Source organism: Pholcus phalangioides, unplaced genomic scaffold (genome assembly GCF_987345545.1).
Source record: "Pholcus phalangioides strain wild (caught in Gottingen) unplaced genomic scaffold, Ppha-v1.0 ptg000015l_1, whole genome shotgun sequence".
Lineage (NCBI taxonomy): Eukaryota > Metazoa > Arthropoda > Arachnida > Araneae > Pholcidae > Pholcus > Pholcus phalangioides.
Genome location: NW_028301608.1, coordinates 52,466,436 through 52,479,423, shown reverse-complemented (window position 1 = coordinate 52,479,423; position 12,988 = coordinate 52,466,436). Strand labels below are relative to the sequence as shown.

Here is a 12,988-nt window from a genome sequence, read left to right as displayed (position 1 = left end):
TCAAGGAGGTCCCAAGAAAAAGTCAGCCCCGGGAATTCATGCTACGACGCTAGATGTGGGTTTTGTCGTTCCAGAAGGTGTTTTCGGACTCTTCTTCACGCTGGAATAATGAAGCACGCGGAGCCGTAGCTAGTATAGCCAGGGCCGTCTTAAGAGTATCATGGGCCCCCGGGCCAATTGATTTTTCAGAGGCCCTAGCAAACAAATTCTCGAAAATTTCAACCAGATCTCATTTTTGTGAGGCCCCTTTTCGCTTGAGGCCCCCGGGCCGTGCCCGGGTGGGCCCATGCCTTAAGACGGCACTGAGTATAGCATCTGTACTGCTTGAAGGCAACTTAATGGTATTTCTTGTTTTCTCTCGAACTTTGACGATTGGTCAAATTGTGTAAATATGCAGTGGCTGTCGAAATTCTAGCTGTAATTCCAGTCGAAACCAAGGATGCCGCGCTGCTCGAGCGCTCACAGAACTTTTCAGCATGGTCCTGAGCAACCCTTGAATTAATTCATGAATCAAAATTTCTCAAATAAAGCCCAAAACAAGAACCACCCATCCCCCCCCCCCCGGGTCTTATACACTTCCGATGCCCCTGTAAATATGTGCAGGAAGAACATATAAACAAACACTGATGAAGAGACATTTGTTTCGCAGTGAATTTTTTTTTTTTTATCAAGGAAGGAAAAATATGAATAATAATTAATAATTCGGGAAACCTGAAAATGACGAAAAAAAAGGGGGGGGTTGAGACTGCTGAGGATGGCAAAAAATGCAGACGTGTCTGGTTACATTAACACTAATTGGCGGTTTTACCGACAGTTGGCAATAGATTTTGCGGGGAGTGGAGCCTTTCCCCCAACAATTAATGAATATACCACCGGTTCAATTCTTGAACTTATTCCACCTTCGGTGCATGCTTCCTAAATCAACTCTTATCCGTGGCTCCCCACACCAGTTTAACAGTCTCTTCGAAAAATCTTTTCCCACTTTGGGGAAAAGTTTTACTTTAAAAAGTAAATACTTTTCCAAAACTTTGTCCACCGTTCTGCGGCACTCCTTGGCTGCGCACAGTTTGAGAACCCCTGGAAAAAATACAGTAGAATGCAAGGAAACTTTCCCCTTGAGTCCCGTATATACGGGACGAAACCGGCAGCATTCAGCTCCCCCCCCCCACCACCACTCAATGTTTTCTTCATGGGTGCGCCTGTGGACCCAGAATCAAACCGGATCCACAAATTATCAAAAGCCTTCTGAAATTATTTCTTTCATTAGTTTTTATTTTGTGTGTCCATATTGTTTGTCTATATATTTTTCAGCTTTCCTGTAAATTCTACTACTATTACTACATCCGTCAACCCTCGCTATCGAAAATAATTTTTCCATGTCACCTGAAAATGATATACATCTTTATTTAGAGCATAATTTACAATATATTATAATCAAAACGAATAAAAAAAATGTACAACTACAGTAATAATACAATATTTGGCAATGATATCCCTATTAGTATTGCTTGTCGCCACACACTTTCCAATACAAAAATTACATATAACATGATGATACAGTAAAGTATTGGAGATACAATGTTTTGAAGTCTCATACTATGCAATTTTTTAATGAGAGCACACGAGTGACTCGGAATACCGAAATTTAAACATTTGAATACATACTGTAAAATGGGACGAGATTATACCACTTGGGGTGAGAATGTGCCTTCGTGGGATTCAGTAAACAAGTACCTTCTAGTGGCTTGTCATTAATGCTATTATTTTCCCCAACATACCGCCACCACCTACTAATCCGAAAAAAACTAATAGCTTTTGTATCAAGCCACTAAAGGGCACTTGTTTGCTGACTCCCAGGATGGCACATTCTCAGTACAAATGATATAATCTCATCACATTTTGCGGTATTGAATGTTAGAATCAGTGGTTACTTTCACTGCTGAGATCATTTTTTTGATTTGAACATTTTGCGGAGCGATGAGATTCTCATTACACTTTTCTTTTTCTTCTTTTGGACGATCTTCGGGGCGGATTCTTCGCTGTCCGAAAATTGAACTCCACAATCCACCGTCCCCGTGATCATGCTCGTCGTTATGTGACCTCCGGAAACATGGCCGTCAAACACCTTCATCAAACTCCTCATGCTGTTGCGGAACGCGGGTGTCATATTCATCCATTTAGAGTAGTCGATTTTACCTGAAGTTGCGCTATGGTGACCCAAAAGATTGCTTGCCATGTCGACGTAGCCTGCCAAGATTGCGTGCACGACTGCCATATTACCATTTTTCCCATCCTATGATATAAAAGAAGGAGATGTGAGAATCTTTGTAAAAAAAAAAATATTTTAATCCACATCGTCGGCACAGTTCAAAAAAGACAACTCAAAATTCTGTTTTCAGACATCTGAATTTTAAAAGTATAGGCGGAATTGTGGGAGTTGTCGCTATTTTGGCATATGGGAGGCATTTTTCACCATTCTCATGGCGTGCATAACTCAAAAATTCAATTTTCTGAGTTGTTCTCTTTTTTTGAACAGAGCCGTCGATATGAATCAATTTAATCATGATAAAAGTAAGATAGGATAAAGCAATATTTACTTAATAATATGAATGTATTTTTTTAATATGCATATACATACTATTAAGGGTCCTTGTGCCATTAAACCAAAAATCAAATCAAATCATACTATTAAGTTAGTATACATATTAAACTTTCCAAAACTTTTATGCGGTCTACCACCACTCTTCGCCTTCTCAGAATATTTTATCAGTACCGCAACTAGATGTTTCACCAGCTGGGGCAAGCACGAATTTTAGCGCCCCTTCTAATAATGTGCTTTTATATTCATGTTCATGTATTTTATGTGCATAATAAAGCACCCGACACCGCCCAGCCCCCTCATGGCTAAAATTGATAATGGTCGATAGAGCCTGGGCGTGCACGGTATGAAATGAAATGTCTTATGGGTGTGTTTCCCTCTACAAAGATATTCATAATTTTTTCAAGATCCAAAATCAATTCCCTTCAAGTTAAGTGGTTTAACCCTTCCCCCTTTTAAGCGGTTTTTAAATCATGAACGGTTTTTAATGATTCACATTGCCACAGTGGAAATCACTAAACCCCTGTGTAAAATGCTACACCTTTCTTCAAGGAATTTTTTCTTTTTATGGATTTCGTGCAGGTGATAGCTAGGCTTTCCACCAACTCCGAGAATAATTAAAACAAAACAAAAAACAACAGAGGAAGAGAAATACTCTGGCTTTTTCTATTATTTAATACTCAGGTTTCTCAAAGTGTGCGTCGTGGCTCCCAGGGACGGCGCAAACGATTGTTAGGGACGTCGAAGCGAGTTTTCGATATCGGTATGAGCCGTGATTCTTTGTTAGATTATTGTGGGGAGCCTCGAATAGACATTGACTATAAGGAAAAGGAGACGTGGGGGTGACAGAAGTTTAAGAACCACTGATTCACGCTGTACACACATTCCTTCATCACCCCTAAAGGAAAAGAAAAAACACCGCCTATCTCTCCTATTATCAAACTTTTAATAAAAGTTGCCTCCGCTCACTCGCACTTGATCTGACAGGTTGGATGGAAAACATGTTCGTGAGAAAAAAAAAACCCTGCTTTACAGAGATTATTTGGGCTCGACGTTGCCGAAATAAGAGGGTTTTAAGGAGGCGAGATATTATTATTAGTTGCCGCAAACCGCAATACAAGGCATCAAGTTAGGTGAGATATCTCAGAGGTGAGACCTCTCAGCAACGACGTTTTGGCGTTTTATCTTTAGGTCGTAAAAAATGAGAGCCCTAATTATTATTACAATAAGCTTATGTGATGCATGGTTTTTTAAACAGGTTTTATTTACAGTGCCACAAATATGAAAAAAACTCTCAAACCCAACATCGGGGAGATCAACTGAGGTTTTGTGAACTTTCCATTCCCACGCATAGGCAGTGCCGTCTTAACGCATGGGCCTACCCGGGCACGGCCCGGGGGCCTCAAGAAAAGAGGGGCCTCACAAGAGTGAGATTTCGTTGAAATTTTCTATAATTTACCTGGTAGGGCTTCAGAAAAAGCACTTGTCCCGGGGGCCCATGGTGCTCTTAAGACGGCCCTGCGCATATGTGCCATTTCACGGACTTGAAAAATCTGTAGTTTATCACGTGATGACACATTCCGCATCGAGGAAAATGTGGCAAACAAATAAAAGGGTAAAACTCGGACACTTTTTTTTTTCTGCACTTTGAATGGATGACCATATATGTCCTGCTTTTCCGAGACGCATTTTTCGCTGTACCGATTTTTTTTAGCTATAATTAGCCACTTCGCTTGCTTTTGGTATCATATTTGGCGACAACTACCGATTTTTCCTACTTGAAATCGCGATTCCCCATATTTTTCCTGAGGAAACGGGGTCAGCCTGAAATTACAAGGGCTGAAAAAGTATTTTCTTTAGGGGTTTTCCATTCAAACAAAGCTCAATTTGAAGACTTTTAGGGATTTTTCTATGATGATACAAAAAATCGGAAGAATTAGATTTCCGACCGAAAGATTTTAATTAGGCTAAAAAATCGGATTGCTTCCGGGTAAATCGGAAGCATTGGCACCTATGCATAGGGAACTCAAAGGCAAGACCATAACCAAATATTTATTTGTTGATGATGTTGAATAAGTGGTTAAAAGTAGAATCACATGCTTGGAACTAGGGATATATATATATATAGTAAGGGCTGTTTCCATCTCTTTGATGTTGAGCTTGCCGCCTTGTTTCCGTGTACGTGGTCTCGGTGATGGTATGTGACGTCACGGCTCTGCTACTTTTTTATAGCAGACGACATCAGCACACGATTGGAGAGATTTTATGGTGTTATTTTAGTCAGAGGCGGATTTAACGGTGGGTGCACCGGGCTCCCCCCATGGGCCCCCGTCTTCTGAAGGGACATCGAAAAACCCCAACTTTACACTTTTTTTCCATCCAGGGGCCCGATATTTTCTTCTGAACCCAGGGCGTCATTCGCCCTTAGTCTTCCTCTAGTTTTAGTGTCCCAGGTATGCGCGCATGTAGTATTTTTATAATCTACAAGTAAGCTAAGACAGCGCAGTTCTCGACATTTTTTGAGTGCGTCGGATTAATGATCTGTGGGAATTCGGAGTCGAGATTCAAATGAGTCAATAAATAGAAAAGATTTCCCACCTGAACGCGTTTCCAATAGGTTTCCGTGAGCTGCGAAATGTCTGTTTCAGATGTCGAGCCGCTTTCATCGATTTCCTTCGAAGAGCCTCCGAAAATGTTGCTCGATCCGTACTTGGCCAGCCTTTTAACAGTTGACTTAGAAGGCAGAGAATTATTCACCTGAGTAGAAAAATTATGACTCAATTGAAATACAGTAGCATGTATTGAAAAAAAAAATGCATTTCTCGAAGAAAAATATTGCAGTATATATTCATGTTCGGTTAGTGTCATTGGTAAAGTAATCTCTGATCAACAGATTATACTGTACACATATATCATTTGATCATTTTTGTCGCACCACGGTCATTTTATGCACACGAAGGCTAATTAGACCGGGACCTACAATTTATTGCCGATTCCGAATGGCAGGCTTGGTTTTTCATACTCATCGAGAGGTTGGTGCGCTAACCCCTCGATGGGGGACTCCCTGCGGTAGCAATTTTTGCTGCGGTCAAGTCGCCGTTTTTTGTTGTACCCCTGTGTCAGGAAAGTTTTCTGACAAGGACGAACTGGGTATCGAACTCGCGACACCTCTAAACATCCTTTGGTACTTTAGGCGAGCATGTTATCGACCGGGCCACCGCGCCCCTGTACACATATACACACACAATATTGAAATGCTTGATTTATTTAGAGCTTTCCAGTACGCGAATGCATGAGAGTTAAAAAAAAACCGAATTCTGGAAACAGGAAATTTATACGAAAAACACGAGAAAAAAAGAGTGAATTCCGATCATTGTCCGAGTTGATAAGGTGCTTTCGAACTCTTTTCGTAATGATGGGCTTCCAAGACTAGGCCAAAGTATTCAAAAAATGTTTGATTGGTTCGCGAATATATATATATTATACATACATATTTTAACTTGTTGCCATCAAATTATAAGAGCTTAACTTTAATTATAAGAGCTTATTTAATACTTTATAAGAGCTTTAAGTGAATGCCTTACTAATCCATGGGAAAACTAAGAAAGATCGAACAGAATATGTCGACCAACAGTCTTTTCTGAGAAGGATTCAGTCTGGTAATACATAAAACGATAGATTTGTGGAAGATTTTTATTTTATATGTGATTAAAAAAAAAAGAGCGTGTATCAGAATTTCGTTTTTACATGTAAACAAATTCAAGTAGCAATAATCGGAAATATGATTAGTCGAGGGCAGAGGCACCGACCTCAAGAAAACAATGAGGAGGCTCAGAGTTACGAGTCGTCCCGTATATACGGGACTCATCCCTCATGCAGGAGGTGGAGGGATGCGCTGCATTGTATATTCATTAATTGTTAGGAGCCTCAGCCCCCCCCCTCCCCACCGGTTCCAATGATCAATGTGATTTTGATTTTTGAAGACCGGGCACACCCCCGCTTCCCATCTCAGAGAGATATCGAAGCGTTCCCGGAGGATGGGTGTATCTGGAAAGTTTTATGATAAACAACAAAACATTGTAGTCTCAGACGAAAGCATCAAAAAATAAAATATACATAAAAACGATCGTCAATCCGAAATCATTAACAGATAATTAAAATCGAAACAGCAGACGCCAATAGGAAATCAGAATGATAAACAAGAGTATACGATGGTGGCATATAGTCAAAGGTCAATGTGATTGCTCAACGATTTTTTTAATCCTTAAATACGTAGTTTTGAATTATGTGCAAAAGATTTTTAACCACTTCACGTACAAGCGTTTGGCAAGAAATTTAGATTATCTTTCTTATTTAACGAATCGGCGATAAATATAGTAACCTTGTCCTAACCTTAATGCATTTTAGAAAAAGGAAGAAGGGGGGGGGAAGAAAAAATATGAAAGGAAAAAGTATAATAGATAAAGAGTTCTTTAGGAGCTCTTTTTTCACCATCACCTGTCACCCTACGTGTTCTTTCTCACTCTTACATGTGTATAGTAGAAAGATATATTATGTGGGGGAAAAAAATCATTAACAATAGTATATAAAGAAAGTAGGGAAAGAAAAAGCAACTTTTGTATATTATAGGGTTACTATAAGGCTTCGTGATGGTGAAGAGAGAGGGAAGAAAACGCAGAGAATTTGTTTGAATTTGTTTGAACTTCGGAGTTGAGACGTAATATTGCGCTCGTGATCGTAAAGAGGTTAAACTTTCATTACTGCAGCCAGTTCGAAGATAGAAATTGAAAATTGTCTTTGCGCAAAAGGTGTATTTTTTCCAAGTGGAAGAATGTCCATTGAAAGTTAATAACTTTGTACAATGAATTTGCTGATAGATGTTTCAATTATATTGTTCCCAGAGAAATCTGCTCGATCATTTCCCTGACCAAAACTTCGAAAGAAATACAAATACAACGCCACAACGGCCAAAATGCACAACGAGGTGGCTGCGAAAAATAAAGAAACAATTCAAAATCTAAACTTTCAAAATTTCAATTTTTTGGTTTTTCAGTTTCAGTTTTTTTCCTTCACAGAACTTTTGTCACATATTTGCATATTTCTGACTTTTGCTTGATATTTTACGTTTTCCCTGACCATTTTTTATTTCCCTGACTTTCCAAGATTTTCCCATATTCTACAGGTCGCTAGGAACACCGAATTAACGACAAATACTCGTTTGTTTGTTGCAGAGCATGTGTGTGTGGCTGTGATTCCGCTAATTTGTTAAAATGTTTTTACCTTTCTTTTACCTTGAAGTTCGCAATACGAATTTTTTTTTTCTTACTATAGCTTGAATCACAAAGAAGGTGCATATTTGGAAAAGTTAATACAGTATTAGTACTTTTATCGATAATACATTTAATTTATATACGATTTTTGAGGCTTTGCACGTCTTCTTTAAGGTCCTGTATAAGCAGTACAATTCGAAGTAGATTTTTTTCAAATCATTTCGATACGTGTCATTAACTATGAAAAAATCTTTTCCAAAAGAGAAAGCAAAGGCTTTCTCTTTTTGGAACTCAATCGGCAATTAAATATGAAAAGCAATTATTATATAAACTGGAGGGATTTTTTTCTCTCTCTCTCCAAAGAAAACTCACTTTTATTTGCTTCTTTAAGGCTTCTTTGAGATCCAGCATCTCTCTATCCTTCTCATCTTCTAAAAGCTTTATCCGTACTCGAAAAACCAAGTTCTCATCTTCAAGTTTGGAGCATGCTTTGCTTAGCTTGTTGATTTCCTGCGGAAATATCAGCAGAATTGAAGTTTAATCTCACGTATCAAGCAACAAAAAAATCATAATACATTAACAAAAACAAAACTGCAAGTTTTTACAATATCTCATTTAAAAAAATTGCATTTTTTTATTCTTATTACATAAATTTCCTTTAATTTACAAATAATTTTCTTCTAATTTATTTGGCATATCTTTTAATTGTGAAAGTTTTACAATTCTGTCACTCAGAAAGGATCAAAAGACCATCATTTTGAATTAATTTTACTTGTAATAGCTCCGTAATAACTTTTTATGGGCTCCGTTCATTGCTTCAAATCAGGAAGCGGTGACAGTTTAAAATCGCCAAGAGTAAATAAAATTTTCGAAGAAAACATAAGGATATGACAGTTGGCCTGGGGTGTGCGAAATTAGAACAATAGTCTCGCTAGGGAAAATGAGGGCTAATTTTACGGAACCACGGGCAAATAATGATTACTCGAGCAAGGAAGCCACGGTGGCTAAAAGTTCAAGAACCCCTGAACGCAAATGCAAATACAGAGGTCTGAACAAAAAACAACTTAGAATAATTATTTCATCAAATAAGAATAGGTTTCATTTTCAACGTTAACTTATATTGAATTTCCCATGGCCCGCGTGAGGTTTATGTCAGTAATGACCCCTATACACAAGTGGGAGGTAGACAAAATTACATCTCGAGAGATGAACCGTATATGAAAAATATAAATCAGCATAAAAGAGCATCTCCGAGAATGATGTCACTCCAATATCCATACGAAGATTTTTAACGACTGGCTGATGCGAAGATGAATTTTAGGAAAGGGAGAAAATTCAACTGCCCTAGACCACTAGACTACTAAGGCAATAAAAATCTGAATTTTTCCTTAGAACTTGTGTGAACTGAACGCCATCTGGTGGCAGTGTCATCAGTTGCGAGCTTTGACCTGAATTAGGTCCAACCATCCATGTGCGGCCCTTTTTCTCAGTGCACCCGAGCTCTAAGGAAAGATTGAGATATTCGTTGCCTTTATAGTCTAGTGGTCGAGGGCGCTCACCCGGAAAGTGAGAGGACTTGGATTCGATTTCACCCAAGGGCCTTTGAATTTTCTCTCTTTCCTAAATATATTTTCACATCAGCCAGGCCAGCTGTTAAAAAACCTTCGTATGAAAGAGCTTCACTAAAACTCCTCAAATTCTACTACCTTACTGTAAATGCATCTCGTACAAATCAAATTCGTCGTACGAATTTGAACTACCTACTCGTACAAATAAAAATTCCTCTGCGGAGGTTCTAACGAATCCGTACATGCCGGAACGTGTGTTGTGAGTGTGTATGTGGCGGTAACGTATTTATGGTGGCCGAATCATGATTGCTTCTTGTTCTAAAGGTGCTGCTATTCCATGTTATGTAAGTATCGTATTAATGAATGTCTGTCTGCCTGCCTGCTCTCTGCGGGAAGAATTTTGACCTGGAACCCACCAAAAAACCTTGGGCTTTTTTAGCCAAAGAAAAATACAGTACAAACAACAAGGGGCCGTTCAAGTATTACGTAAGCAAATTTTTAGCCATTTTTGACCCCCCCCCCCCTTGTCAGCAAAATTTCGTCATCAGCTCTGCCCCTCTGAATCCTAACTCATTTTCATAAGGGTGGTTGATGACGTAAGCATTATCCAAACCCCCCTTTTCTCCCCCCCCCCCCATCGATGATGAAGTAATATTTTAACGGCTCCCAAACAGTTTTAATGTTTAAAATTTGAAAGGGAAAAAAAAGTGTAGTATTGAAAAGTTAATGTAAAAATCATTCACCTTCGTCTTTTGTTCTAATCCAGTTTCAGCTTCGGAAAGCTCGTGTTCTTTTTCGGTCACACTATCGCACACTTGCTTCAGTTTCATTTTAAGGCATTTTATTTCTTCTTGATTCTTTGAGTGTCCATTGCGGATATTATCCTTCAAATACTGGATTCGCTTTTGGAAAAAAATAACGATAAAAATCTTTGGTTAAAGTAAACGCGATAAAGACAGAAAGTGAAGTGATCTAATGCCGGAAATAGTTTGATTATAAGTAGGGCTAGGATTTCTATATGATTGCTTATTTTTTTATAATTTTGCATAGCTCGCTGTTTTTCCGCTGTAGAGCAGGGGCTGCCAACCCGTGGCACGTCATGGTATCAGGAGTGGCACACGACACGCTTTTCACAAATTAAAGTTTTCCATTTCTATTCCATTTTTCAGTCAAAGATATTCTCTCTAGTTTTCACACAATCATTTCCTTACGAATGGTGGTCTTGTATAGGCTGCCAAACCTATATTTAAGTATGGTGTGTATATATATATATATTTATTTATTTATAATATATAAGTCATCACATAACTATGTGATGACTTTCTTATTCAATAAGTTTCTGTTTTTCTGATTTTTTATCTTTGAGCATAGATGCTGGACGTAAACCCTGTGTACGAGATTCAGGATCATTCAGAACAATTGCAATTTTTTTTTATCCATGAATTCTTGGGGGGGGGGGGGGGGGGCAAGCACAATGAATCCTACCAACCATGCCTAACATGGTTGGTAGGTAAGATGAACTTCTACCGATATACGTACATACACAATATGCATTACGGTAATCGAATTTGTGACTCAAAATTAAAAATAATTTATAACTCAAAAGAGTAACAAACCGAACATTTTTACGAAAGTAAGAGGATAGCAGAACAATATTTTTCAGGAACGGAGAGAAAGCTCGTGTCCCTTAAAAACGAGGCGTATGGTCTGCGTGTTAAAATTTGTAGTGGCATGTGCATCAAAAATTATGTTGATTGTGGCACTGCTTGGCAAATGGTTGGTCACCCCCTGTCGTAGAGAATGTTCCCATGATTTTTAGTCATTTTGAAGCAGATATTTTAATTTATTTTTTTTTCTAGCATGCTTTTTCTTTTTTTTGAATTTTTCACCATTTTCAAAAAATGAAAATGGTTTTTTTTTTCAGTATCACATATTTTCTACCATTTTAATTTTCTACTGAAATATTTCTACTGGATGAGAGAAAAGAGGGATGTATCTTGGTGTTAAGGACATCTGTACATTCTTCTTGTTAACGTTACAAATTTCTTCTTTCCTTTCTTCATGCTGGCGATAAAATAGTCGAGAGGAGACATGTTGCACACAGAACCTAATCTTGTCCTCAAGGTCTCTTCCCAATAGTGAGGCTGTGAATTTTTGTTCATCATCCAACTGATTCTGGGCAGGTTACGTATAGATAACAAGGCTTCAATATATTTCCATATCCTTCTCATTTTCGGACAAGGCACTAGCTGGTGGAAGGGTAAGTGGGTGGGTGAGTGATCTTCTAGAGGTCCATCGTAAGATCCCCTTTTGCTGAGTCTGCTTCTGTTATTCACTGATTCTGGGGTATACAGTTCCTGTAGACGTTAGTAAGCTGCCGAATTTCGGTAGGTAATCTTTCATATAGTATTAATCACAATAATATTTCTCATTCGCTCATTATTTTGCTGAAATTAATATTACTGAAAATAGAAAAGGAAAATTTCGGTATTTTTTTTGACTTCATAAGACAAAGTCCAATTTTTTTAGGGCATATTTTTAGTTTCTTAGGACAGAAACGAATTTTAATACAGCATTTTCTATCGGTTTATAAGTCATAAAAATCCTAGCCCTAATTATAATAAGAGATGGATTGAGTTTTAATTCTAGATGTTGAACTTATTAGGACCGAAATGTCTTCGGTATATTTTGGCGTCAAATTTTAAGTTGATGCATTATAAACAAATTTGCAGTGAACTATTTAATGATCGCAATATAAAAAAAAAAATCGAAAGGGTGATTGATTGTATGTAGGGGGCAGCGAAAATAACGAACATATTGATTACCTCCAACAATGTTGAAAGACCTGTTCCCGTTTCCACAATTTCGTTATCCTGGCTTGAGATTTCATTCGTGAATTCGAGATCTTGATCTTCATGAATTCCGCGTAAGTTCTTCAGCATCTGATAATTATTAGGAAAACCAAAAATTTAGTCTACCATATATTTTTTTCGCGGAACAAGAAACAGCGTTAAATTTTCATCCACTATAGTAAAAACACAATGAATATTCTAAATTTGACCCACTAATTTATATAAGTAGACCTAAATCAATTTAATGTCATTCCATCTCAGACATTTTCATTATCAATCGTCATAAATCTATAAAACGGCTATGATAACTGTGCAGGGTGGACGGGAGGTCCTTACACATCTTGAAAATTTAAAACAAATCAACCAATAGATATAAAAGGTGCGGTTTGCGCTAAAATACTCACTATCTACCTAATTCTCATTATCTACCTAATGGCTCACAATTAATACCGGAAGAATGGCCGTAAAAAAGTGCCGCGGAAACGCAAAAAATTCGGCTTGCTGATGTATACGCGTCTTAAACTGGTAAAAGGGTGTTCATGTTGAAATGTGATAGTCTCCTGTAACAGGCGAGCTCTGAGCTAATGGTGTTACGCATTTCTCTCTTTTTTGGCAGGTGCTGTTCTGGTTTGGCGGCGTTTTACTTGCGAAAAATTTCAAATTGTGCAGCTGTGAGCTTTTTTCCCCGGACTTGGCTTT

General features: G+C 38.2%; 1 protein-coding gene across 1 annotated transcript in view; it reads right to left on the bottom strand.

Annotated features, from left to right (window-relative positions):
* Window positions 1-1,384: 1,384 nt before the first annotated feature.
* The window catches only part of LOC149076197 (uncharacterized), a 36,771-nt gene continuing 25,167 nt past the window's right edge, over window positions 1,385-12,988 (bottom strand). The window contains exons 8-12 of the mRNA XM_089243752.1: window positions 12,263-12,379; window positions 10,181-10,339; window positions 8,242-8,379; window positions 5,198-5,356; window positions 1,385-2,293 (exon numbers count right to left, since the gene is read on the bottom strand). Coding sequence (XP_089099878.1) covers window positions 1,946-2,293; window positions 5,198-5,356; window positions 8,242-8,379; window positions 10,181-10,339; window positions 12,263-12,379 — 921 coding nt within the window. The 3' untranslated portion in view covers window positions 1,385-1,945. The remainder of the gene's footprint in view (window positions 2,294-5,197; window positions 5,357-8,241; window positions 8,380-10,180; window positions 10,340-12,262; window positions 12,380-12,988) is intronic.